Genomic DNA, 25,901 nt, shown 5'->3' on the forward strand with positions numbered 1-25,901 from the left:
TTGTTCTGTTATGTGACAGGCTGTGATTGATGAATACCAACATATAGATTAGAGCATGAAAATTAATGAAACTTAGAGAGAGGCAAAAGTATATGATCCATCTTGAAAAATGTCCTTTGATGGTACCCAATGTTAGATATATCTCTCTTTAAAACTTACTCCAATTGAGAATGCTGGCCACATAACATTAGAACTTCACAGGAGGATGCTCCTAGCCACATCTCTTAACTTCAAGTGGGGTCCCATGTTGGTTACCCTCCCAGACATAGTTGGACATAAGGTCTTCCTTGAAGTTCTATTCCAACCAGCACCAAGTTCTTGATGATGAGTTGGAAGACAAAAGCATGTGATCCTTCAAATGCCTGTCTTTCACCAATACCCCACAATACTCATACTCACATTTCAGAGATTTTCCCATCCCTCCTTTCATCTATATATAGACAAACATGTTATTCCAACAACCAAATCAAATCCACTTATCTCCACAAGTAAACATTTATCCACCTATTTCTCCAAATCCCTTTTTGAAGGTCAAGCTTTTACAGAAATGGCTATTCGAGTTCCTGCAACTATGCATGTTAAGCAGCTTCTCCGCTGGTCTTTTCTACGCGGCAAAGAAGCAGCTCTCTCAAATAAAATTGTTCCGAAAGGTTGCTTTGCAGTCTATGTTGGTGAGGACCAGAAGAAGCGATTCATTCTACCTATATCATACCTAAATGAGCCTTCATTTCAGAAATTGTTAAATGAGGCCACGGAAGAATTTGGGTTTGATCATCCAATGGGTGGTCTAACAATTCCTTGCATAGAAGACGTCCTTATTGATGTCATGTCTCGCTTAAACAGATTGTGATACATGGCACCGAGATCAATCTGCAAAACAGATTTGTAAACTCAAGCACTTCATCTCTTTCTGGAGAAGGATAGAGTGGGAAAATGTGCACTCGGTTCAGAAAGTTGCTATGCAGAAGGTAGAGCAGTATCTGAAGAACATATCCATTTGCCTTGGACTGTTCAAGCCAAGCAGATTTTCCAGCAGATGTGGAGGGCTCAAGAGGCCACATATGTAAAGGCAATGTGGAGAAGCTCAGCGGAGGTGCTTCATGGTTCCAAGAAAGATGATAGAAAAATTCTTCCTACGTGTGGTTCTCACAAAATTGCCTTTAAGCCTTCAGTGATCTACTTGTAATTTGGGTAGCTCAATAGAAAAAAGAAAGACATGATGATTAGTGTTGAGAACACCATTGACCCAAAAATCCATCTTTTCAATTTTGAATTAAGAGCATTGAGTTCTTTCACAAATCATTGTAAAATTATTTTTCTTTTATAACAAAATTTGGGAATCAAAGCTTTCCATGCAAGTATTTTGCATAGAAGTTCTTTTTTATGTATTGGTTAATCCCTTTGCTCCTTTGTCTCACATTGTGACCACGATAGTTGTTAGAATATTAATTAAATAATTAAATTAATTATTTTTATATTAACGTAAACGTTTGGAATAACTATAATTTAAAAATTAATATTAGGATTGAGAATGTAATTTCCAATATAAAACGCTAACAATTCGATCTAGGCTTACTTTTTTCAAAAACCACATGGTTATATATAATTGAATATAACAGCTTTGTGTCTATTAATGTGTTTTGATTGTGTCATTTGTTTTTTTTCTTTTTGAAAAAGTTTTGTGACGCAACATAAAGGTGAAAATTGTTTTTTTTTTTTTTTTTTTTTTATCAATACTTTGTGTTTCAGTTCTTCGTTAATATTTTTGTTTTGAGAAGAGAAAAAAAGATAGAAGTAAAATTTTTTAACAAATGGAGCCATTAATTCTTATCGTCGTCTTCTTCTTTTACTAATTGAATTCTCATTTTGCCTATTCACAAATACTAATTAACTAAGAGGAACCAACATTAATTTTCTAAAGTATTTGATCCCTTAATTAATGTGTTTTCACTTTCTAATGTTTCAATCTAGTTAAAAGAAGGATCACATGGAGCTGGCTTCCAACTCCATAACATAAGCATTTAATATGTTCGCTGGAAAAAGTTTTGGGCAAGCTTTTCTGGTGAGCAATCAACCTTCAAGGACCCCATTTGAATCAAAGATATGTGGATTTGTTAAAGCACAAGTCATATTGAAGTCAGACACCACATGTGATAATATTGAAGATCAAGATAAAGATGAAACTCTCGAGAGAAGATAAGAGTTAGAATCAAAGACTTAGTTATTGTGATAAGATTGTATTTATCTTGTAGATAACTCATCTGTAGAGAATAATTTAAATCTCTTTAATTCTGTACATGAGTTTGTATATAACTCAACTTCCTTTGATTCTATAAATATGAATGCAGATATCTCAACCAATTACGGTGAGAAAATAATCATCAGAGATATTCTTTAATCTTGTTAGGATTGCAGAGAACTCTCAACGACTGGCTGACCGCTTGCAATGGAGGACAGGTTTAGACATGTAGGCATATCAGCCTATTATTAATTTCTTGGTCAGAATTTACTACTGGGGTCCATATTATTCTACTACATGATAAACCTTTTGGATAAATCAATGATTATATTTATGGATGCTAGAATTAATTGGAACATCTTACCGTTTTGTGATCATTTTCCATTCACAGCAGGAATGAGAAATTTTAAGGAAGGAAAAGCTGTCTCATGTCCCTTGGAGTCGCCTCAACTTGTAGTTTGATGATAAGGTACAGCTCAAGTATTTGGGGTTTATCCGAACATTAGTGTAATATTTGGAATAAATAAAAGATAGAAGAAAATATAAATAATAGGCAAGAAAAATGAAAAATTGAGAAAACTTATTAAAAATTTAGGAAAATTTAGCATTCTCATTTGAAAGAGGAAGATCTCATGTGAACAAGGTGGAGTTCGTTCAAACGAGACAATATCTCATTCGAACGAGCTTGCCACATCAACAAAGTTGAGTGGCAGCACTACTACGTACATTAGCATACTACTTTGAGAAATGTTAAAATTCATTCTCCTAACTATCTATCCCCTATCTCTATATATTTTTTTAAAAAAATTTACTATTGAATATGTAGAACCCACATCTAGCATTTCTCTACTGCTATTAGTGTCATGTCATGCCATGTGTCAATCCAATTGCCACATCAACCACGTCAGTAGATAAAGTCAACATGCCACTTCATTTGTCATGCTAGCATCAAATGGTGTCCAACGCCACATGTCATATCAGAATGGGCCTGCCCAACGTAGGTGGCTCGTGCGGCCACCCCTCACCTCTAGAGGATAGCCCACAAGCAAACCCTAGCAATGATGGGTGGCTTACACCACTTTCACCCAAGGTTTTTTTTTTTTTTTTTTAGTATTTAATAATATAGAGAATTATTATTTCAATATGATGCGGCCAAAAAATGCTGACGTGATTTAATATGCATCACTTACTTGGACGGAAAACACAGGGAAGGACCAATTTGAAATCCACAATGAATTTAAACAATCAAATTCAAATTTTTAAACACTCAGAGAGTGATCGCAAAATGTACGTTTACTCATTAATTTATTGTACATTTACCATTAAAATTTTGTTTTGAACCTCCCCCCAAAAAGTTTTTGTTTTAGTTTTGCCCCCGCTGATGTTTTGGTTCACCCTCTGAGAATAAGGATGAATGTAGGATCATACACACCTAGTACAACTTAGCTTAACTTCATAGGCTGAGATGTGTAATTAACAATGTATACTTACTTTAGATGCACTTAGCTTGTGTAAATTATGGTTTAATTTCATAATAAATATGACTTAAAGCCCAACTATTGTCTTGCATACTTAAAGAAAGTAAAAGGAATTTTCCAATTCTTCAAGATCATTCAATAAAGGCAACGGCAACCTAATGAAGATAGGTTCAATAGAAAACCACATATTTATCTTACTATTCTGACTTGACAATAGCATTCCACCTTTCGATCAAATCTTTGTTAGTGGTGAAATAGAAGTGTAGTTTCTAACATTTCCTTTTTCCACGTTGTGAACGCAAAGTGAGGTGGTCCCCTTTCTCACATTATGGGCGAAAAAATAAAAATAAACACCATCTCTTAATTGGTAACAATCCCCATCTCTTTAATGTTTTATATGAACATAATGCCTCTTAATGTTTTAAAGATAGAAACAAATTGTGAAACTACAATAAATCTGGTTGTAAAATTTTTAATGGGTCACAATTCCCATCTCTTCTGCCAAAAAGAAAGAGAGAATATACATGGATTTACAAAAATTGGCACTGCTTGTTTATGTATTACAACAACTCTTGTAGTCGAGAAGTGAGATCAGTGAAGATGTCTTCGCTGCAGGGGATTGTGAGGCCCCCCATTGGATGATCAAATCCAAATTCTTCCTCAGCCTTGCCTAGCAATTGTTGGAATGAAGAGTGGCTCAGAAATGATACTGGAACAACGAACCGCTTCTTTTGGCCCTCTCCAACATATATAGCAAGGTGGCCTTTTGGAACATCAATAAATGCTGAAGCTGCTTTCTTTGCAAATGAGTTTGATCGGCGGAGAATGTTCTTAGCATTTGTAATACCAGGCAAACGAATGGCCATTGCTATCTATGTATGTTGTTTCTGGGAAAGATAGTGAAGATAAGAAAATAAAAGGGAGGAGAGAAAGTAAGGATTTGAAGACTTGTGTTTGGGTATGGAATGATGTGTTATGTGCATGTATATATAGATATGACTAGCTTGTGAAAGTCTCTGCAATGCGGAGTAGGACATAAGCATTTGAGGATCACATGGACTTGTCTTCCATCTCAACAACATGGTAGTGATTGAGGCTTTATATTTCTTGCAGAACAACCTACAAGGGACCCAATTGAAATCAAAGACATATGGATTGGATAAATCTCTGTACGATTGGCTGACAATACACTAGAAGATGATTACTGGAGATATATGTAGAAAGTGTTTTACAATCCCGATATGTCTTTCATTTCAACTGGGGCCCTTGTGGGTTGTTCACCCAGAAAAGATTGAGCAAAATGTGCTCCAACAGATATATCTCAACCACTGCCAAGTTCTTGGCAATGAGTTGGAGGACAGCTCCATGTGATCCTTCAAATATCCTGCCACCCGCATGTCTCAGCACCACTCACTCCACATTTTACAGACTTCAAATGCTTATCTCCACATGCCAGACGTTGAGAAGTTGCTCCAATCCACTTACATATATCTTTGATTTCAACTGGGGCCCTTTATTGGCTTTTCTCCTGGAAAAGCATACCTAAAATCTCATCCAGCAAGACAAGTCCATGTGATCCTTCAAATGCTTATACATATATATATATATATATATATATATATACATACACATATCATTGCATAGCCAAACCAAGTCCTCTGCTCTCAAATCCTTTACTTTCTTCACCCTTTTCATCTGTGATCTTCACCATCTTTCTGGGCAGATAGCAATGGCCATTCGCTTGCCTGGTGTTAAAAATGCTAAGAACATTCTCCGCCGATCAAACTCATTTGCAAAGAAAGCAGCTTCAGCTTTTATTGATGTTCCAAAAGGCCACGTTGCTATATATGTTGGAGAGAGCCAAAAGAAGCGGTTCGTAGTTCCAGTATCATTTCTGAACCACTCTTCATTTCAAGAACTACTAGGCAAAGCTGAGGAAGAATTTGGATTTGATCATCCAATGGGTGGTCTCACAATCCCCTGCAGTGAAAACATCTTCATTCATCTCACTTCTAGCTTACATGGGTTGTTGTAATATGCAGCACTAAAACAAACAAACGATCTAGCAGTGCCAATTTTTGTAAATTCATGTATATTCTTTCTTTCTTTTTGCCACAAGAGATGGGGATTGTTACCCATTAAAAATTTTACATCCAGATTTATTGCAGTTTCACCATTTGTTTCTATCTTTAAAACAACAAGAGCCATTATTTTCTTATATTGTCATTAGACAGATGGGGAATGTTACCCAGAGAGAGATGGGATTTATTTTTATTTTTTCACGGACAAATTTGCACCCACAATGTGGAAGAGGGGAAGGCTAGAAACCACACTTTTATTTTATGATTATTTTATTATGTTGACGTGACAGTGCCAGTTTGCCAAATTTTTTTTTCTTTTTTTTGGTAATAAGGATTGATAGAAAGGTGGAATGATACCGTTGAATTGGCATAGTAGGATAAATATGTGGTTTCTAACATAATTTGTGAAAAATGGGCACATGTGATAGGTTTAAAAATTTTGGGGAAACATGGGGGCTTGGGGGAAGCCCCCAAAAGCCCCCATGTAGTTCCACCCCTGTGCGTGATCTCTTTTGGGATGGATTCTCATCTCTTTTGTTCTTATGTGCAATCAATAACTTGAACTTCATCCAGTATCGATTATCCAAGCTTTTGCCATTATGCCCTAACTCCCTTCAAAGTAGGGTAGATCACCCACAAAATTGGGAAAATCCCTTACTTTCTTTTAGTATGCAAGACAATAGTTGGGCTTTAAGTCATATTTATTATGAAATTTAACCATAATTTACACAAGCTAAGTACATTTAAAGTGTACATAGTTAATTGTATATCTCAGCCTATGAAGTTAAGCAAAGTTGTACTAGGTGTGCATGATCCTACATTCATCCTTATTCTCAGAGGCTGAACCAGGGGCAAAACTAAGGCAACAACTAAAACAAAAACTTTTTGGGGGAGGTTCAAAACAAAATTTTAATGGTAAATGTAAAATAAATTCATGAGTAAACGTACTTTTGTGATTACTCCCTGAGTGTTTAAAAATTGAATTTAATTGTTTAAATTCGTTGTGGATTTCAAATGGGTCATTCCGTGTGTTATCCGTTCAATTAAGTGATGCATGCTAAATCACGTCAGCATTTTTTTGTCGCATCATATTGAAATAATAATTCTCTATATTATTAAATACTAAAAAAAAAAGAAAAAAACTAAAAAAAATACCTTGGGTAGGAGTGGGGTAAGCCACCCATCACTACTAGGGTTTGCTAGTGGGCCATCATCTAGAGGTGGGGGTGGCCACACGAGCCACCAACATTGGACAGGCCAATCCTGACATGACATGTGGCATCAGACACGCTTTGATGCTAGCATGACAAATGAAGTGACAGGTTGACTTTACGGCTTTCCCTATTGACGTGGTTGATATGGCAATTGGATTGACACATGGCATGACGTGACACTTAAAGCAGTATGCTAATGTGGTAGTGCTGCCACTCAATTTTGTTGATGTGGCAAGCTCGTTCAAACGGGATATTGTCTCGTTTGAACGAACTCCACCATGCTAAATTTTCCTAAATTTTTAATAAGTTTTCTCAAATTTTCATTTTTCTTGCCTATTATTTCTATTTTCTTCTATCTTTTATTTATTCCAAATATTACACTAATGTTCAGATAAACCCCAAATACATGAGCTGTGTCCCTTATCAAACTACAAGTTAAGGCAACTCCAAGGGACATGAGACAGCTTTTCCTTCCTTAAATTTCCTCATTCCTGCTGTGAATGGAAAATGAACACAAGACGGTAAGATGTTCCAATTCTAGCATCCATAAATATAATCATTTATTTATCCAAAAGGTTTATCATGTAGTAGAATAATATGGACCCCAGTAATTAATTCTGACCAATAAATAATCGGCTGCTATTCCTACATGTCTAAACCTGTCCTCCATTGCAAGCGGTCAGCCAGTGGTTCAGAGTTCTCTGCAATCCACATATCTTTGATTCAAATGGGGCCCTTGTAGGTTGATTGCTCACCCAGAAAAGCTTGCCCAAAACTTTTTCCAGCTAACATATTAAATGCTTATGTTATGTCCTTGACAATGGAGTTGGAAGATAGCTTCATGTGATCCTTCAAATGCTTATGTTATGTCTCCAACATATGATCCCCACCCAAATGGCTCTCCACCACACACTCCTCATTTCAGAGACTTCAAATGCTTATATATATACATATACATATCATTGCATGGCCAAACAAAGTCGATCTTCACATCCTCTGCTCTCAAATCCTTTACTTTCTTCACCCTTTTTATCTGTGATCTTCACCATCTTTCTGGGCATATAGCAATGGCTATTCGCTTGCCTGGTGTTATAAATGCTAAGTACATTCTCCGCCGATCAAACTCATTTGCTAAGAGAGCAGCTTCAGCATTTATGGATGTTCCAAAAGGCCACCTTGCTATATATGTTGGAGAGAGCCAAAAGAAGAGATTTGTAGTTCCAGTATCATTTCTGAACCACTCTTCATTTCAAGAATTGTTAGGCAAAGCTGAGGAAGAATTTGGATTTGATCATCCAATGGGTGGTCTCACAATCCCCTGTAGTGAAGACATCTTCATTCATCTCACTTCTCGCTTACATGAGTTGTTGTAATACATAGACAATCAGTGCCAATTTTGTAAATCCATGTATCTTCTTCATTTTTTTAGCAGAAGAAGAGACCCTGAGTTTTTCTAATCCAATGATTGCAGTTTCTCTTACACTCTTCTCACATTCTCCTCAGTTTAATTTTAAGCAAAAAATTAAAATAAAAAAGAAATAAAAGAATAACAAAAAGGTAATGAACCTACTTTTACTTATTCACCGTTAGGGTCCCCATGGGCCATAACGGTGTTGGTCAGGGTCAAATGCATGATGATGATCATGCCAACTATCACGAGAGTGAGCCACTAACTTTAAACAATAATCAGCTGTACGATCCGCATGATGACATCCAATATGTCCGACCCGACTTCGCACCAATCGAGGCGTATGTCATTCCATATATGAATTAAATATTTTACATTTATTGGTTTGTTGTTATTTATTAGTGCATTGATTGTTAATTTTTCGTCATATACATGGTGAATATTTCTTACACTATACACATAAATAATTGTTTGTGTGTTGTATTTCGCAGGTTGATATGAGTACTCGGGGGAAGTCAAAATGACGGTGGGGAGCTTCTTTTGGGTCGAGATCGCACCATGGCCTCACCGACAGTGAGTCGCAGGAAGCTGCTATGCTACTCCAGCAGCAATCAGGGTATTAGAGGGCACAATCTTCTGAGTCGAGATTGCGTCATGGCCTAATGGACAGTGAGTCGCAGGAAGCTGCTATGCTTCTCCAGTAGCAATCAGGGTATCAACCGATACTTCCGGAGCATGTGAAAGGGCAGATACCTGTGAGAGACGATTATGTCTTCGACATTCCCGGCACTTCGGCTGAGATAGCCCATATACTCGCGGAGCAATCCCGTCCGACAGGCCTTACCCAGTTTGGGTATCGATATGAGCCTAGTCCTCGCGACTATGAGGACTCCATGCGTTTGCCATCACCGCCACCCTCATTGACCCAGAGGGGTATATTGCCGCATGGCTTTTTTGATCAGCAGCCATACAGCGGGGCACCTGTGGATGATAGTGAGACACAGGCCACCGAAGACATAGATGATGGGACAGGTGACGCGCACAATGAGCAACACGATGACCCTGCTTGGCCAGTATTGTTTATTGACCAGGTTCACATGATAGGTATGTATGTATGCTATTCCGAACTATAAATATGTACATATTTACGCATGATGGTACATGTAGTTAATTAGTACATAAATTCAAATAATATATGTTTAACTATTTGTGTGTTAATATATACTTCATCATTGCTGATAGAGCAAGTAACTTTGAAGTTTTGACCGTAAATGACTCGCAAAAGTTGTGGGACATTCCTGATGGAAAAAGGGTTGTCATGGAGTATAATAGCGCGTGGCAGCCCGTAGGACAAAGCAGCAAAAAATTTAGACGGATTATGAGCAAGACTTGCAAGATCGGGTCTTTTATCAGGTTATCCAACAACTGGAAGGATGTACCAGAATAAAGTAAGGAGGATTTATTTGAGTCATTGATGGTAAGTGTAGATCAGATGTTCGTAATTTATGATTTGTAGCAGTTGTATATTAAATTTTATAAAACAACAAGCGCTTTAATACCCTAGTTTTTAATTGATGTAGCATTACTTCTACATCATGCCTGGGACGGATATGACGGAAATTAAAAAAGACGCTTTTAGAGACATGGGCGAGAAGCAGAAGCTTTTGAGGCACAAGTTAAGGAAAAAGCTCATGATTCAGAGCGACGACACTCCTGCGACAGTGGTGGCAAGGGTGGGCCAGACCATTTCAAAGTACAACCCCGCAGATGTAGAAATATTGTTGGTGAAATGGTGTGATCCCGCTTATCAAGTAGGTCATGACTTCAAACTATTTATGTTTCGTTAATTGTAACTGTTCGATGGCTTAGCGATTAATAATGTCTACATGTTGTGTTCGTAGGCTTATTGTGCGCACATGAAAGACATACGAGCACAGAATCAAACACCACACTACACTGGCTCGAAGAGCTTTGCAAGGGTCGCACATGAGGACGTACTACTCTAACTTACCATAACTATATATATTTGTCATGTATTGTGCAGTATATATACGAACGTTTAATTGATGGTTTGAATTTATTGCAGGTAATTAGTTCGGGCAAGGCTCCTACGCGAGTGAAGGCATATATCAAGACCCATACAAAGAAAGATGGTAGCTGCCCAAAATCCGGTGGCTGCAGCGAGAATTGTAAGTGGCAGACACCTTGTCATGAATTTTTATTTATGTATTAACTTATTGAGTCTTAACAATTATATATATAACAATGCTCATGTATAGGCACGGATGGAGAAGTTATTGGAAAATGACCCTGCGGAACAGGTAGAAGGGCCCTAGGGGACGATTAGGTGGACACCGAATGACACTTATGCTCTGGCGCATGACAATAAGCCTAAGTATGCGGGCCGTGTTCGAGGGGTCAGTAAGAATATTCTACCTGCAAGCGACACCATCTACTCATACTATACACTGTCCCAAGCACAGTCGCAGAACCGTAGTGGGACAATGGTCTCGCATGAAGAACTTGAAAGAGCCATTGAAGTTGAGAGGGAGAAGCACAAGGAGCAAATGGATGCGAGGCTGGCGCAGCAGAGTGAGGAGATTACTGCGGCGGTGACCGCGCGGGTGACTCAGCAGATGGTTGCTCAGATGGCGGCGTATGAGGCCCGGATTCGCAGCCTTGAGGGGTCGAGACGTATGGGGTCCGAGCCGGAGGTGACAACTATCAGGAATCTATAAGATGCAAATTCCCCAGCCCGAGTGATTGTGAGATCCTCAGTTGATAGCCGATCAGGTAACAATATATTTTTTTATTGTTTCTATTTGATTAACATGGTAATCTTACAAGATGAATATCATTTTAAGGGCTAATAATTTTGTTTGGTAAATAAACTTTGTTTGTATCTAACACAATTGCAATGTAATATGTGTAGATGACGTAAGAGTAGAAGCTGAGAACGATGATCACAATGAAACCCAACACTAGACACCGGCTAGACAGAAGTTTCGTTTGTCAAGACATTATACTCGTCGTTCAGGCACCTCGTGCGTGTATATATATATATATATATATATATATATATATATATATAAACTCAAGATAATCTACTTTGTTATTCCTAGTTGGTTTGGTTGTGATTTGAGCTTTGCATAGTTAATCTTACCATATTTGTTGAAGCCGTCTCATTGAATAAATGTATATGTAGATTATATGTGTTTGTATATAGGTCATGCAAATATGTATGTCGAGGTTGTATATGTGACAATTATTCGATTGTTACATCACTTACTTTGACATTGCTCATCTATTAGGAGTTTAAAATATTATATCACAAATGTCAATTAGTTGATTGATTGTTTGTTTTATATTTTGCAGTTAGTGCGGAGAAGTCGAGAAGACGTATGGGGTCACGATGATGCTCACTCAGCTTTGGTCGGAGTAGTGTTTGTTTAAGGCATATGTTTTTTGTATTTGTATATAACGTTAGTTGTATTGTATTTTACTATTTCCTACGTTGATGTGTATATATACACATTTAGAGTTGGATTATTTGTGGTAATTGGATTGTGGTTATATATTGTTGAATTGATAGATTATTGTTATTATATATCTATTTGATGTTGGATTAGATTATTAGATTGTCATTATATGTAACTCGTATATCAGGTGTTGAGCGAAGAAAATTTTAGTATAATGACCAGAGAAAATTAAAAAAAAAAATAAAAAAAAAAAAAAAAAGAAAAAATCTCTTTCAACTTTAGTAATGTGTCAGATTTTGACACATTACCATTTGGTAACGTGTCAGAATCTGACACGTTACAATTCCTTTGTAACGTGTGATATTCTGACACGTTACCATGTCAGAATCTAACACGTGACAAAAGTGAAATAGTTATGTCCAATTTCACAACCCGTCAGACACGTTATCATAGATAAGTTGCTAAACTTTAGTAACGTGTTAACACCATTTACACGTTACTAATGGTCCATGACCAAAAAAAATGATTCTTGTAGTGAGGTGGGGTTGGTGGGAGACATTAGCATTTGAAGGATCACATGGACCTGTTTTTCTACTCATCATGAAGAACTTGATAGTAATTGAGACTTTGGAAGACGCTGAGCACAAACATTTGCTGGGAGAACAACCTACAAGGGACCCAGTTTAAAGCAAAGACGTGGATTGGAGAACAATTTGAGCCTAATTCGTATCTTTACATCCAGTTTAACCTCAATAAAAACTGGATTCTGGAAAAAGAAAAGTAATCTGTATCAGCAAATACTCTGATTCTATGATATTCTCTTAATTCCCCTTGGTACATTGAGTTTCAGGACAAACCCCCGTGAAGAACACATGAAGTATGTCCTACAAGTACTCATAGCTGGAGCAACCCTACATATCTCAAACAAGTATTGCATTGTAAGTGAAGAAATTATTGCAAACTTTTGGTGCTGACTCCTGCCACAAAAGCTTCTTCTCTTTTTTCCCCATTTTCGTTCATTTTTGTTATGATCTCATAATCTGTTAGGATTGTTGAGAATTTGCTATTTAGTGAAAAGTAAGGAGAAAACTGAGAGAAAACACAGGGAATTCAATTATTAAAAGATGAAGACGGCGATAAGAATTAACGGCTCCATTTGTTAAAATGTTCTACCTCTATCTTTTATTTTCTCTTTTCAAAACAAAAATATTAACAAACAACCAAAATACAAAATACTCATAAGAACACCAAGAAAAAAAAAATCACCTTTATCTTGCATCATAACACTTTTTCAAATAAAAAACAACAGACACCACCAAAACACATCGACAAACAAAGCTGTTATACTCGATTGTTTATATCCGTGTTGTTTTTGAAAAAAGTAAGCCTTGATTGAATTGTTAGTGTTTCATAATGAAAATTACATTCACAATCCAAATGGTTATTGTTAAATCACCAATTATTCCAAAAATTTAAGCTAATAGAAAATAATTAATTTAATTATTTAGATAATATTCTAACAACCATGATAGTTCACGGTTACAATGTGAAACAAAGGAGCTAAGGCATTAACCAGTACATAAAAAAGAACTTCTATGCAAAATATTTGCATGGAAAGCATTGATTCCCAACTTTTGTTGTAAAAGAAAAAGAATTTTACAATGATTCGTGATAGAATACAATGCTCTTAATTCAAAATTGAAAACATTTACTTTTGGGTCAATGGTGTTCTTAACACTACTCATTATCATGTCTTTCATTTCTCTATTGAGCTACCCAGATTACAAGTAAATCACTGAAGGCTTCTCTGCTTGGGATTTTGTGAGATATTTCGGGTATAAAGTTGGAACCATGAAGCATCTCCTCTGAGTTTCTCCACATTGCTATCAAATCTGGGGCCTCTTTCGCTCTCCATATCTGCTGGAAAATCTTCTTGGCCTGAGTAGTCCAAGCAAGGCAAAGGGATATGTTCTTCAGATGCTGCAGTACCTTCTTCCTAGCAACTTTCTCCATCGAGTGTACATTTGCCACCTTATCCTTATCAAGAAAGAGGTAACGTGCATGAGTTTACTAGTCTGTTTTGCTGACACGTATCACAATCTCTTTAAGCGAGAAGTGAGATCAATAAGAACCTCTTCTCTGCAAGGAATTGTTAGACCACCCATTGGATGATCAAACCCAAATTCTTCCGTGGCCTCATTTAACAAGTTCTGAAATGAAGGCTCATTTAGGTATGATATAGGTAGAATGAATCGCTTCTTCTGGTCCTCACCAACATAGACTGCAAAGCAACCCTTTGGAACAATTTTATTTGAGAAAGCTGCTTCTTTGCCGCTTAGAAAAGACCAGCGCAGAAGCTGCTTAACATGCATAATTGCAGGAACTCGAATAGCCATTTCTGTAAAAGCTTGACCTTCAAAAAGGGCTTTGGAGAAATAGGTGGATAAATGTTTACTTGTGGAGATAAGTGGACTTGATTTGGGTGTTGGAATAACATGCATGTGTGTATACATATAGATGAAAGGAGGGATGGGAAAATCTCTGAAATGTGAGTATGAGTATTGTGGGGGCATTGGTGAAAGACAGGCATTGGAAGGATCACATGGCTCTGTCTTCCAACTCATCATAAAGAACTTGGTGCTGGTTGGAATAGTACTTCAAGGAAGACCTTATGTCTAACAAATTCTGGGGTGATAACCAACATGGGACCCCACTTGAAGTTAAGAGATGTGGCTAGGAGAAACCTCCTGTGGAGTTCTAATGTTATGTGGCCAGCATTCTCAATTGGAGTAACTCTTAAAGAGAGAGCTATCTAACATTGGGGACCATCAACGGACTTTTTTTAAGAGGGATCATATGGTTTTGCCTCTCTCTATGTGAAAGGATGATTGAATAGGAAAACCAAACCACTCTAGCATGTTATGTTGTACATGATTCTAACATCTCAATCCAACTTAACCGAATAACAAAATTCAGTGAATTATGTATCTGCAGAAGAAAGTTATGTCATTTTATTTGGTCAGTGCTGTAGTTTCTATTGGTGGACCACTACTAGATAACCCACAATGATCAATTATAGCAGCCTATTTGGTCAGTGAAACATAAGCATTTGAAGGATCACATGGAGATGTCTTCCAACTCATCTTCAAGGACATGTTAGTGATCATGACATTAAAAGTTGGAAGACATTTTGGGCATGCTTTTCTGGGAGAGCAACCTACAAAGGGCCCCAGTTGAAATCAAAGATGAATGGATTTGAGAAAATCTGTACGACTGGCTCACCTCTTACACTAGAAGTGCATATATGCTGGGGCCCTTGTAGGTTGTTCTCCAAGAAAGGATTTGCGCAAACTTGTTCCAAAAATACAAAGCCTCAATCACTACCATGTTGTTGAAATGGAAGACAGGTCCATCTGATCCTTCAAATGCTTATCTCTTGCAACAAAAATCTCACTATTATGCTTCTGCGCCACACTTCACATTTTAGAGACTTTCACATTTCAATCATCTATATATACACATATCATTCCTTAGTCAAATCAAGTCCTCACATCCTCTGCTATCAAATCCTTACTTTCTTCTCTCCTTTCATTTGTGATCTTCACCATCTTTCTTGGCAGATAGGAATGGCTATTCGCTTGCCTGGTATTATACATGCTAAGCACATTCTCTGCCAATCAAACTCATTTGCAAAGAGAGGAGCTTCCACATTTTCGGATGTTCCAAAAGGCCACCTTGCTATATATGTTGGGGAGAGCGAAATGAAGCGATTCATAGTTCCAGTATCACTTCTAAACCATCCTTCATTCCAACTGTTGCTAGGCAAGGCTGAGGAAGAATTTGGATTTGATCATCCATTGGGTGGTCACACAATTCCCTGCAGCGAAGACCTCTTCATTGATCTCACTTCTCACTTACATGAATTGTTGTAATACATAAACAAGCAATGACAATTTTGTAAATCCATGTATATTCTTCATTTTTTTTAGCAGAAGAAGAGATGGGAATTGAATACCTACTCTTAAGTTTTTCTAAGCGAATGATTGCGGTCTCTCTTACACTCTCTCACATTCTCCTCAGCTTAAATTGATCTTTTTAGATTCTGTTATATTTCAAGCCCCTTAGATTTTGTTTGATTTGACTTGTTTTTCTATGGATGATAGTCAATCTATTGTAGGCATTGGAGCTAATCTCAGAAATTGAGGTGCAATCTGTTCTGAAACACAAGTTCGATCTCCTTGAGTTATCAATGAACTCTATAGCATTTAACAGTTACTAATCATAGCTGAGTAATCCATAAGCCTATAGTTTAGCCTTTGGATAAGCCAATAAATAGAATTTGTAAACAACTTCCTAGCACAAAAATTGATAGACACTAATTTCAAATTTGTTATGATTTGGTGTGGTGCAAACCAAAACCTGGCTCAGCTTTGATGATTTCGCCATTTCGTCATAAGAAAGCTGCATAACTTATCCTCCATAGAAAAAAATGCAAAATTAATCTTCTCTGCTGCAATGGTGAAATCTGCTCAAGCAATCAAGGATGTTTTGGCTTATTTTGCTGATATTTTGGGTTTGAAGGCTAACCCAAGTAAGAGTTATGTTCTTTTCTGGTCTGTCTGCTACCGAGAAGGAACTTCTGCTTGATTGTCTTCAAATGAAGGAGGCAAATCTTCCTGTGCCCTACTTGGCGGGGTCCCTCTAATATCCAAAAAATTGTCAGCAGCGGATTGTGGTGTTTTCCTTGAGGAAGTTTCAGCAAACATCAACTCTTGGTTGTTCAAGAAATTAACTTTTGATGGCAGGTTATCTTGTGTACTGATCATCTATTTTTATCCTCCCTAAACAGATTATTAGACTTTTGGAGCAAAAGTTCAACAGATTCCTTTGGTCGGGGACTGATGATGTCAACTCTAGAGAAAGGAAGGTTGGAGCTTGATATGTGTACCTTAGGAGGGAGGTTTGGGAATTAAAAGATCGGAGGATTGGAACAAGGCTTCCACGTAGAGGCACTTTTGGAATCTTTTTGCAAGGGCTAGCTCTTTGTGGGTTGCATCGATGAAAGAGTACTTGCTAAAAGGTAAGAGCTTTTGGCAAGTGAAAATCCCTCAAGTGTGCTATTGGAGTTGGAGGAAACTCTTGAAGTTGCCTAACATTGCTAGACAATTCATTTTGTTTAAGGTTGGGAATGATAGGAGTTTTACTGAGATTTGGAATTTGTTTCCTTTCCTGTGTGGTGTAATGCGGTATAGAAAAGCTGAGAAACTCTGGTTGTCTTGCATACTTATGGAGGTAAGGAATTTTCTCAATTCCTCAAGATCATTCCATAAAGGCTACTGTAACATAACCAAGATAGGTTCAATAGAAAATCTTAAGGGTTTTATAGAAAATGTCGCCAATACAGAGGCTCAAAGGTATAAGAGACGGCAATAACAATGGTGGAGAGCATAATCCTTGTGCTGATGAACATACTCTGAACCACCAGGAATGCTTAGATACCGCTCGGATGTTGGCAACAGCTTTGCTCAATGTTGTGTGCCAAGCATAGAATATGGGAAATCAAAATGAAAAGAGTAGATGCTCATTCCAAGACTTTTGTGGGCATCACTACCCCACTTTGATTCAAGTTAGGGCCCCATAATGGTAGAAACTTGGAAAACCGATATTGGATTATTGTTCAGAGTTATTGGTTGCACAGAAGAACAAAAGAGACAAGGCCTCATGAGTAATGCTAGAAACCACTACTTTATCATACTATGTTATGCGGACTGGCACTGTCACGTTAACATAATAAAATAGTGGTGAAATAGAAGTGTAGTTTCTAACATTCCCTATTTCCACATTGTGAGCACAAAGTGAGGTGGTCTGCTTTCTCACATTATGGGCAAAAAAATAAAAATAAACATCATCTCTTCATAGATAACAATCCCCATCTCTTTGATGTTTTTTATGAACAGAATGGCTCTTAATGTTTTAAAGATAGAAACAAATTGTGAAACTGCAATAAATCTGGTTGTCACATTTATAATGGGTAACAATCCCCATCTCTTCTGCCAAAACGAAAGAGAGAATATACATGGATTTACAAAAATTGGCACTGCTTGTTTATGTACTACAACAACTCTTGTAAGCGAGAAGTGAGATCAGTGAAGATGTCTTCGCTGCAGGGGATTGTGAGGCCCCCCATTGGATGATCAAATCCAAACTCTTCCTCAGCCTTGCCTAGCAATTGTTGGAATGAAGAGTGGTTCAGAAAAGATACCGGAACAACGAACCGCTTCTTATGGCCCTCTCCAACATATATAGCAAGGTGGCCTTTTGGAACATCAATAAATGCTGAAGCTGCTTTCTTTGCAAATGAGTTTGATCGGCGGAGAATGTTCTTAGCATTTGTAATACCAGGCAAGCGAATAGCCATTGCTATCTGCTCAGAAAGATGGTGAAGATTACAGATGAAAAGGGAGAAAAAAGTAAAGGATTTGAAAACAGAGGATGTGAGGACTTGGTTTGGCTATGCAATGATATGCGTATGTATATATAAGCATTTGAGGTCTCTGAACTGAGGAGTGAGTGGTGCAGAGGCATTCGGGTGGGGATCATTTGTTCGAAACATAAGCATTTGAAGGATCACATGGACTTGTCTTCAAACTCATCGTCAAGGACATTAAAAGTTGGAAGACATTTTAGGCATGCTTTTCTAGGTGAACAACCTACAAGGGCCCTAGTTGAAATCAAAGATATATAAGTGGATTGGAGCAACTTCTCAACGTCTGGCATGTGGAGATAAGCATTTGAAGTCTGTGAAATGTGGAGTGAGTGGTGCTGAGGCATGCGGGTGGCAGGATGTTTGAAGGATCACATGGAGCTGTCCTCCAACTCATTGCCAAGAACTTGGCAGTGGTTGAGCTATATCTGTTGGAGCACATTTTGCGCAATCTTTTCTAGGAGAACAACCCACAAGGGCCCCAGTTGAAATCATAGATATATTGGGATTGTAAAACACTTTCAACATATTTGTCAAGTATCCTCTTCTAGTGTATTGTCAGCCAGTCGTACAGAGATTTATCCAATCCATATGTCTTTAATTTCAACTGGGTCCCTTGTACGTTGTTATGCAAGAAATATAAAACCTCAATCACTACCATGTTGTTGAGATGGAAGACAAGTCCATGTGATCCTTCAAATACTTATGTCCTACTCCACATTGCAGAGACAAGCTAGTCATATCTATATATAAATGCACATAACACATCATTGCATACCCAAACACAAGTCTTCAAATCCTCTGCCCCCTTTTAGTTTCTGATCTTCACTATCTTTCCCAGAAACAACATACATATAAAGCAATGGCTATTCGCTTGCCCGGTATTACAAATGCTAAGAACATTCTCCGCGGATCAAACTCATTTGCAAAGAAAGCAACTTCAGCATTTATGGATGTTCCAAAAGGCCACCTTGCTATATATGTTGGAGAGAGCCAAAAGAAGCGGTTTGTCGTTCCAGTATCATTTCTAAACCACTCTTCATTCCAAGAATTGCTAGGCAAGGCTGAGGAAGAATTTGGATTTGATCATCCAATGGGTGGCCTCACAATCCCCTGCAGTGAAGACATCTTCATTCATCTCACTTCTCGCTTACATGAGTTGTTGTAATACATAAACAAGCAGTGCCAATTTTGTAAATCCGTGTATATTCTTCATTTTTTTTAACAGAAGAAGAGATGGGGTTTGACTACCTACCCTGATTTTTTCTAATCGAATGATTGCACTTTCTCTTACACTCTCCTCACATTCTCAGTTTAATTGATTCTGTAATATTTCAAGCCCCTTTGGTTTTGTTTGATTTGGCATGTTTTTCCATGGATATTTGTAAATTCCAGTCAATTTAAATTGGTAAAATATTTTCAGTTAATTGATAAAAAAATTTATGGTCTTAGTGATTGAGAAAAAAATCGTGTCTACATCAGAAGAAACAAAGAATTATGGAAAAAAATGAATTTGTTAAAATTTTTGTTTTTTCTTCTCAAAACAAAAACATTATCAAATAACGCAGAACATGTTTGTGAGTATACCATGACAGCTTGATAAGTGGTATGCTCATTTCGTTTTTCTTGGTTTTTCTAGGATTCAGATATCATACTGATTTAGAGTCATTTCATCAATATTTGTCTTGTGACTTGAATCTTCCAAATTAGCAGTTATACAAAAAATTTAACTAGGTCAAAAGATTATCTGCATATCTTCTGTGTGGCTCTCGTTTATTTTTTCTTTGATACCACATTCAATTATAACATCTGTTCAGAATCAATTGTATGAACAAGAAACATGTGCAAGAGATTTGCATAGGAGGAGTGCAAATAATATTATGCTATGAACAATGACCAAAGTTAAACTTTGAATGATCCTACATGTAGGTAAATTTCTTTGGGTTGCAAAAATGTGGTAGCCTTCATTTGCCTTAAATTCCTTATACCTCATGTGAACAGGAATAAATCATAAATCTCTAGGATAACATAAAAACATTTTACCAATCACGGTAACTACAGACATCTTTAGAGTCTAATTCGGTCCCAGCAACATATTTCTTGTGACTAATCTCAGAAATTGAGTTATCAATTAACTTTATAGCATTTACTAATCAAAGTGGAGTAATCCATAAGCCTACCAACTCATGGGATGGTGACACATCATTTGGAAACCAACTTTTGGAACAATAATATGGAATGTTTATCATTTCTCATAGTTTAGAGCCTTGGAATAAGCCAATAAATAGAATTTTGAAACACCTTCCTAACAAAAAATTGATCGACATTAATTTCAAATTTGTTTATGATTGAGTGTGGTGCAGACACACCTTGCTCAGTTTGATGATTTCTTCATTTGGTTTTAATTGAACTCTGTGTACAATGGAAAAACTTTCTCAATACTTAAAAAAAATGTTCTGATATACCACTGTAGTTTGAAGATGACCTTGACATAAGAAAGCTGCATAGACTATCATCCATAGAAAAACGTGCAAAATTAAATTAAATAAAAGGGCCTAGAAATATCACAGAATCTTAAGAGGATCAATTCAATCTTAAAGGTAATCTCAGTATTACATTTGTTAGGAGAATGTGAAAGAAACTGCAAGAATTGTATTTGTAACATGTTTGGGTAATCAACCCCCCATCACTTCATCTGACTATAATAAATAAAGAATATGCATGGATTTACAAAACTGTCTCTGCTATTTTCTTTTAGTGTCGCGTATCAGAATTCATCTAAGCGAGAAGTGAGATCAATGAAGATGTCTTCACTGCAGGGAATTGTGAGGCCACTCATTGGATGATGGAATCCAAATTCTTCCTCAGCCTTGTTTAACAAATCTTGAAATGAAGGCTGGTTCAAGAATGATATGGGAACTACAAATCGCTTCTTTTCACTCTCTCCAACATATACTGCTAGGTAGCCTTTTGGAACATGTGCAAATGTTGAAGCTGCTTGCTTTGTAAATGAGTTTGATCGGCAGAAATGTGCTTAGCATGCATAATAGCAGGTAAACGAATTGCCATTGCTATCTATCTGTATTATTGCTCAGAAAGATGGTGAAGATCACAAATGAGAACTGAAAAGGGAGAAGAAAGTAAGGATTTGATATCAGAGGATCTGAAGACTTGATCTTGCTGTGAAAGGATTTCTTCAGACTTCATATATATAATTATAGATGAGTGGTGCAGAGGGATCCAGGTGGGGTTGGTGGGAGACATTAGCATTTGAAGGATCACATGGACCTGTTTTTCTACTCATCATGAAGAACTTGATAGTAATTGTGACTTTGGAAGACGCTGAGCACAAACATTTGCTGGGAGAACAACCTACAAGGGACCCAGTTTAAAGCAAAGACGTGGATTGGGGAACAATTTGAGCCTAATTCGTATCTTTACATCCAGTTTAACCTCAATAAAAACATGATACTGGGAAAAGAAAAGTAATCTGTATCAGCAAATACTCTGAGTCTATGATATTCTCTTAATTTGCCTTGGTACATTGAGTTTCAGGACAAACCCCCGTGAAGAGCACATGAAGTATGTCCTACAAGTACTCATAGCTGGAGCAACCCTACATATCTCAAACAAGTATTGCATTGGAAGTGAAGAAATTATTGCAAACTTTTGGTGCTGACTCCTACCACAAAAGCTTCTTCTCTTTTTCCCCCATTTTCGTTCACTTTTGTTATGATCTCATAATCTGTTAGGATTGTTGAGAATTTGCTATTTAGTGAAAAGTAAGGAGAAAATTGAGAGAAAACACAGGGAATTCAATTTAAAAGAAGAAGACGGTGATAAGAATTACCGGCTCCATTTGTTAAAATGTTCTACATCTATCTTTTACTTTCTCTTTTCAAAACAAAAATATTAACAAACAACCAAAACACAAAATACTCATAAGAACACCAAGAAGAAAAAAAAATCACCTTTATCTTGCATCATAACACTTTTTCAAATAAAAAACAACAGACACCACCAAAACACATTGACAAACAAAGCTGTTATACTCAATTGTTTATAACCATGTCGTTTTTGAAAAAAGTAAGCCTTGATTGAATTGTTAGTGTTTCATAATGAAAATTACATTCACAATCCGAATGGTTATTGTTAAATCACAAATTATCCCAAAAATTTAAGCTAATAAAAAATGATTAATTTAATTATTTAGATAATATTCTAACAACCATGATAGTTCACGGTTACAATGTGAAACAAAGGAGCTAAGGCATTAACCAGTACATAAAAAAGAACTTCTATGCAAAATATTTGCATGGAAAGCTTTGATTCCCAACTTTTGATATAAAAGAAAAAGAATTTTACAATGATGTGTGATAGAAGCCAATGCTCTTAATTCAAAATTGAAAACATGGATTTTTGGGTCAATGTTGTTCTCAACACTACTCATTCTCATGTCTTTCATTTCTCTATTGAGCCACCCAGATTACAAGTAGATCACTGAAGGCTTCTCTACATGGGATTTTGTGAGATACTCCGGGTATAAAGTTGGAACCATGAAGCACCTCCTCTGGTTTCTCCACATTGCCTTCAAATCTGGCTCCTCTTGCACTCTCCATATCAGCTGGAAAATCTGCTTGGCCTGAGTAGTCCAAGCAAGGCGAAGGGATATGTTCTTCAGATGCTGCAGGACCTTCTTCTTAACAACTTTCTCAATCGAGTGTACATTTGCCACCTTATCCTTCTCCAGAAAGAGATAAAGTGCATGAGTTTAGAAATCTGTTTTGCTGATTGATCTTGCTGCCATGCATCACAATCTGTTTAAGCGAGAAGTGAGATCAATAAGGACATCTTCTCTGCAAGGAATTGTTAGACCACCCATTGGATGATCAAACCCAAATTCTTCCGAGGCCTCGTTTAACAAGTTCTGAAATGAAGGCTCATTTAGCAATGATATAGGTAGAATGAATCGCTTCTTCTGGTCCTCACCAACATAGACTGAAAAGAACCCTTTCGGAACAATTTTATTTGAGAACGCTGCTTCTTTGCCACTTAGAAAAGACCAGCGGAGAAGCTGCTTAACATGCATAATTGCTGGAACTCGAATAGCCATTTCTTTAAAAGCTTGAACTTCAAAAAGGGCTTTGGAGAAAAAGGTGGATAAATGTTTACTTGTGGAGATAAGTGAACTTGATTTGGGTGTTAGAATAACATGTATGTGTGTATATATAGATGAAAGGAGGGATGGGAAAATCTGTGAAATGTGAGTATGAGTATTGTGGGGTATTGATGAAAGACATTGGCATTTGAAGCATCACATGCTTTTGTCTTCCAACTCATCATCAAGAACTTGGTGCTGGTTGAAATAGTCCAACAATTTATGGGAGGGTAGCCTACATGGGACCCCATTGAAGATAAGAGATGTGGCTAGGAGAAACCTCCTGTGGAGTTCTAATGTTATGTGGCCAGCATCTCAATTGGAGTAAGTCTTAAAGAGAGATTTATCTAACATTGGGGACCATCAAAGGACTTTCTTTAAGAGGGATCATATGGTTTTGCCTCTCTCTATGTGAAAGGATGATTGAATAGGAAAACCAAACCACCCTAGCATGTTATGTTGTAGATGATTCTAACATCTCAATCCAACTTAACCGAATAACAAAACTCAGTGAATTATGTATCTGCTGAAGAAAGTTATGTCATTTTATTTGGTCAGTGCTGTAGTTTCTATTGGTGGACCACCACTAGATAACCCACAATGATCAGTTATAGCAGCCTATTTGGTCAGTGAAACATAAGCATTTGAAGGATCACATGGAAATGTCTTCCAACTCATCGTCAAGGACATGTTAGTGATTGAGACATGAAAAGTTGGAAGACATTTTGGGCATGCTTTTCTGGGAGAGCAACCTACAAAGGGCCCCAGTTGAAATCAAAGATGAATGGATTTGAAAAAATCTGTACGACTGGCTCACCTCTTACACTAGAAGTGCATATATGCTGGGGCCCTTGTAGGTTGTTCTCAAAGAAAGGATTGTGCAAACTTGTTCCAAAAAATACAAAGCCTCAACCACTACCATGTTGTTGAGATGGAAGACGGGTCCATGTGATCCTTCAAATGCTTATCTCTTGCAACAAAAATCTCACTGTTATGCTTCTGCGCCACACTTCACATTTTAGAGACTTTCACATTTCAATCATCTATATATACACATATCATTCCTTAGTCAAATCAAGTCCTCACTGTTAGGTGTGACTTGCCACCCATCACACGTGGGCCCCAATAGTTCTCTACTCCTTTTGGGTTTAGGAGACTTTTGTCCAAGTTTGTTTTGGAGTCGTTCTCCTATGTATAATTGGACTCCTTGTTTGACTTATAGTAAAAGTCCTAAACCAACATGTAAAATGAGAGTTAAGCTTCTATATAAGAAACAAAGCACAAGGTGAATGTGTGTGTGCCAAAAACGTGAAGCACCAAAGGGAGGAGAAAAAAGAGAGAATTTGAGAGAAGGAGATACAAGGGCAGCAAGGGTGTTTTCTTCTTGGTGGTTTTTGGAGGAGCCAAAAACAAGTGATTAGAAGAAAAAGGGTGCTGCAGAGTGAGAGAAGAAAATAGAGATCAGCCGCCATCCGTTCCAGCAAAAGAAGAGTTTGTACATCTGTCTTTTGTATTCTATTTTGGGAATAATCTTTCTTGTGTGATAGTGAGATTTGGGTGTATTGGGGCTTTGGGATCTGAGTGATTTTCTCTCTACTATTCTTGTACTCATCTTTTGACATTGAATTTTCTCTGGGTCGTCTCCGCCAGTGGATGTAGGCTTGTTAAGCCGAACCACTTAAATCTTTGTGTCGTGTGTGATTTGATTGCCTAATCTTTGTTATTCCGCATTCTTCTTATTTTTTCGCATCTCACGGGTCTTGGGAAATAGGATTAATTTCCTAACAACTGGTATCAGAGCTTTTGGTTCGAGTGGGAGCGATGGCAGGTGAAGAAGGAAAGATGGGAATCGAGAAATTCGACGGCAAAGATTTTGGGTTTTGGAAGGTACAGATTGAAGATATTCTTTACGGGAAGGATCTTCATCAACCTCTTTTGGAAGAACAACCTGACGACATGGATGATAGCGAGTGGGCTTTGCTTGATCGTAAAGCCCTAGCAGTTATCAGGTTATCACTGTCAAAATCAGTTGCACACAACGTTGTAAAGGAGAAGACCGCAGCAGATCTAATGAAGGCTTTGTCAAGCATGTATGAGAAGCCATCGGCTAACAACAAGGTGCATCTGATGAAGAAATTGTTCAACCTAAAGATGGCGGAAGGAGCTTCGGTGGCACATCATCTCAATGAGTCCAACACCATCACAAATCAATTGTCCTCGGTGGAAATTAATTTTGATGATGAGGTTCGCGCGTTGATCGTCTTGGCATCTTTGCCCAATAGCTGGGAAGCAGTGAGGATGGCTGTGAGTAACTCTGTAGGAAAGAGTAAACTAAGCTATGAAGACGTCAGGGATTTGAT

General features: G+C 37.4%; 9 protein-coding genes across 9 annotated transcripts; 5 read left to right on the forward strand and 4 right to left on the reverse strand.

Moving 5' to 3' along the window:
• Positions 1 to 547: 547 nt before the first annotated feature.
• Positions 548 to 867, forward strand: LOC132182007 (auxin-responsive protein SAUR21-like). The gene has a single exon (XM_059595224.1). The coding sequence runs from the start codon at positions 548 to 550 to the stop codon at positions 848 to 850; it is 303 nt and encodes a 100-aa protein (XP_059451207.1). The 3' UTR covers positions 851 to 867.
• A 3,341-nt stretch (positions 868 to 4,208) lies between these two features.
• On the reverse strand, positions 4,209 to 4,648 carry LOC132167913 (auxin-responsive protein SAUR21-like). The gene has a single exon (XM_059578958.1). It carries the CDS (start codon positions 4,581 to 4,583, stop codon positions 4,278 to 4,280), a length of 306 nt encoding a protein of 101 aa, XP_059434941.1. The 5' UTR covers positions 4,584 to 4,648; the 3' UTR covers positions 4,209 to 4,277.
• Positions 4,649 to 5,434: 786 nt separating this feature from the next.
• On the forward strand, positions 5,435 to 5,752 carry LOC132167916 (auxin-responsive protein SAUR23-like). Its single transcript, XM_059578961.1, has one exon. It carries the CDS (start codon positions 5,447 to 5,449, stop codon positions 5,750 to 5,752), a length of 306 nt encoding a protein of 101 aa, XP_059434944.1. The 5' UTR covers positions 5,435 to 5,446.
• A 2,269-nt stretch (positions 5,753 to 8,021) lies between these two features.
• On the forward strand, positions 8,022 to 8,398 carry LOC132167914 (auxin-responsive protein SAUR23-like). Its single transcript, XM_059578959.1, has one exon. The coding sequence runs from the start codon at positions 8,080 to 8,082 to the stop codon at positions 8,383 to 8,385; it is 306 nt and encodes a 101-aa protein (XP_059434942.1). The 5' UTR covers positions 8,022 to 8,079; the 3' UTR covers positions 8,386 to 8,398.
• Positions 8,399 to 13,652: 5,254 nt separating this feature from the next.
• LOC132167919 (auxin-responsive protein SAUR24-like) lies at positions 13,653 to 14,295 on the reverse strand. Its single transcript, XM_059578964.1, has one exon. The coding sequence runs from the start codon at positions 14,293 to 14,295 to the stop codon at positions 13,993 to 13,995; it is 303 nt and encodes a 100-aa protein (XP_059434947.1). The 3' UTR covers positions 13,653 to 13,992.
• A 133-nt stretch (positions 14,296 to 14,428) lies between these two features.
• LOC132170201 (auxin-responsive protein SAUR23-like) lies at positions 14,429 to 15,831 on the forward strand. Its single transcript, XM_059581092.1, has 2 exons — positions 14,429 to 14,551; positions 15,520 to 15,831. The coding sequence occupies exons 1-2, from the start codon at positions 14,429 to 14,431 to the stop codon at positions 15,829 to 15,831; spliced, it is 435 nt and encodes a 144-aa protein (XP_059437075.1).
• A 2,100-nt stretch (positions 15,832 to 17,931) lies between these two features.
• On the reverse strand, positions 17,932 to 18,449 carry LOC132167912 (auxin-responsive protein SAUR21-like). The gene has a single exon (XM_059578957.1). The coding sequence runs from the start codon at positions 18,315 to 18,317 to the stop codon at positions 18,012 to 18,014; it is 306 nt and encodes a 101-aa protein (XP_059434940.1). The 5' UTR covers positions 18,318 to 18,449; the 3' UTR covers positions 17,932 to 18,011.
• A 708-nt stretch (positions 18,450 to 19,157) lies between these two features.
• Positions 19,158 to 19,655, forward strand: LOC132167910 (auxin-responsive protein SAUR24-like). Its single transcript, XM_059578955.1, has one exon. It carries the CDS (start codon positions 19,246 to 19,248, stop codon positions 19,549 to 19,551), a length of 306 nt encoding a protein of 101 aa, XP_059434938.1. The 5' UTR covers positions 19,158 to 19,245; the 3' UTR covers positions 19,552 to 19,655.
• Positions 19,656 to 22,839: 3,184 nt separating this feature from the next.
• On the reverse strand, positions 22,840 to 23,496 carry LOC132167918 (auxin-responsive protein SAUR24-like). The gene has a single exon (XM_059578963.1). The coding sequence runs from the start codon at positions 23,494 to 23,496 to the stop codon at positions 23,194 to 23,196; it is 303 nt and encodes a 100-aa protein (XP_059434946.1). The 3' UTR covers positions 22,840 to 23,193.
• Between the last annotated feature and the right edge of the window lie 2,405 nt (positions 23,497 to 25,901).

The sequence above is a fragment of the Corylus avellana genome, chromosome ca1, assembly GCF_901000735.1.
Source record: "Corylus avellana chromosome ca1, CavTom2PMs-1.0".
Lineage (NCBI taxonomy): Eukaryota > Viridiplantae > Streptophyta > Magnoliopsida > Fagales > Betulaceae > Corylus > Corylus avellana.

Excerpts from the sequence above, each read along its gene's own strand:
- LOC132182007 (XM_059595224.1), top strand. The coding sequence starts at position 548 with ATGGCTATTCGAGTTCCTGCAACTATGCATGTTAAGCAGCTTCTCCGC.
- LOC132167913 (XM_059578958.1), bottom strand. The coding sequence starts at position 4,583 with ATGGCCATTCGTTTGCCTGGTATTACAAATGCTAAGAACATTCTCCGC.
- LOC132167916 (XM_059578961.1), top strand. The coding sequence starts at position 5,447 with ATGGCCATTCGCTTGCCTGGTGTTAAAAATGCTAAGAACATTCTCCGC.
- LOC132167914 (XM_059578959.1), top strand. The coding sequence starts at position 8,080 with ATGGCTATTCGCTTGCCTGGTGTTATAAATGCTAAGTACATTCTCCGC.
- LOC132167919 (XM_059578964.1), bottom strand. The coding sequence starts at position 14,295 with ATGGCTATTCGAGTTCCTGCAATTATGCATGTTAAGCAGCTTCTGCGC.
- LOC132170201 (XM_059581092.1), top strand. The coding sequence starts at position 14,429 with ATGGGAAAATCTCTGAAATGTGAGTATGAGTATTGTGGGGGCATTGGT. Across the intron at positions 14,552-15,519 it reads ACTTGGTGCTGGTTGGAATA|ATAGGAATGGCTATTCGCTT; the intron begins GTACTTCAAGGA and ends CTTTCTTGGCAG.
- LOC132167912 (XM_059578957.1), bottom strand. The coding sequence starts at position 18,317 with ATGGCTATTCGCTTGCCTGGTATTACAAATGCTAAGAACATTCTCCGC.
- LOC132167910 (XM_059578955.1), top strand. The coding sequence starts at position 19,246 with ATGGCTATTCGCTTGCCCGGTATTACAAATGCTAAGAACATTCTCCGC.
- LOC132167918 (XM_059578963.1), bottom strand. The coding sequence starts at position 23,496 with ATGGCTATTCGAGTTCCAGCAATTATGCATGTTAAGCAGCTTCTCCGC.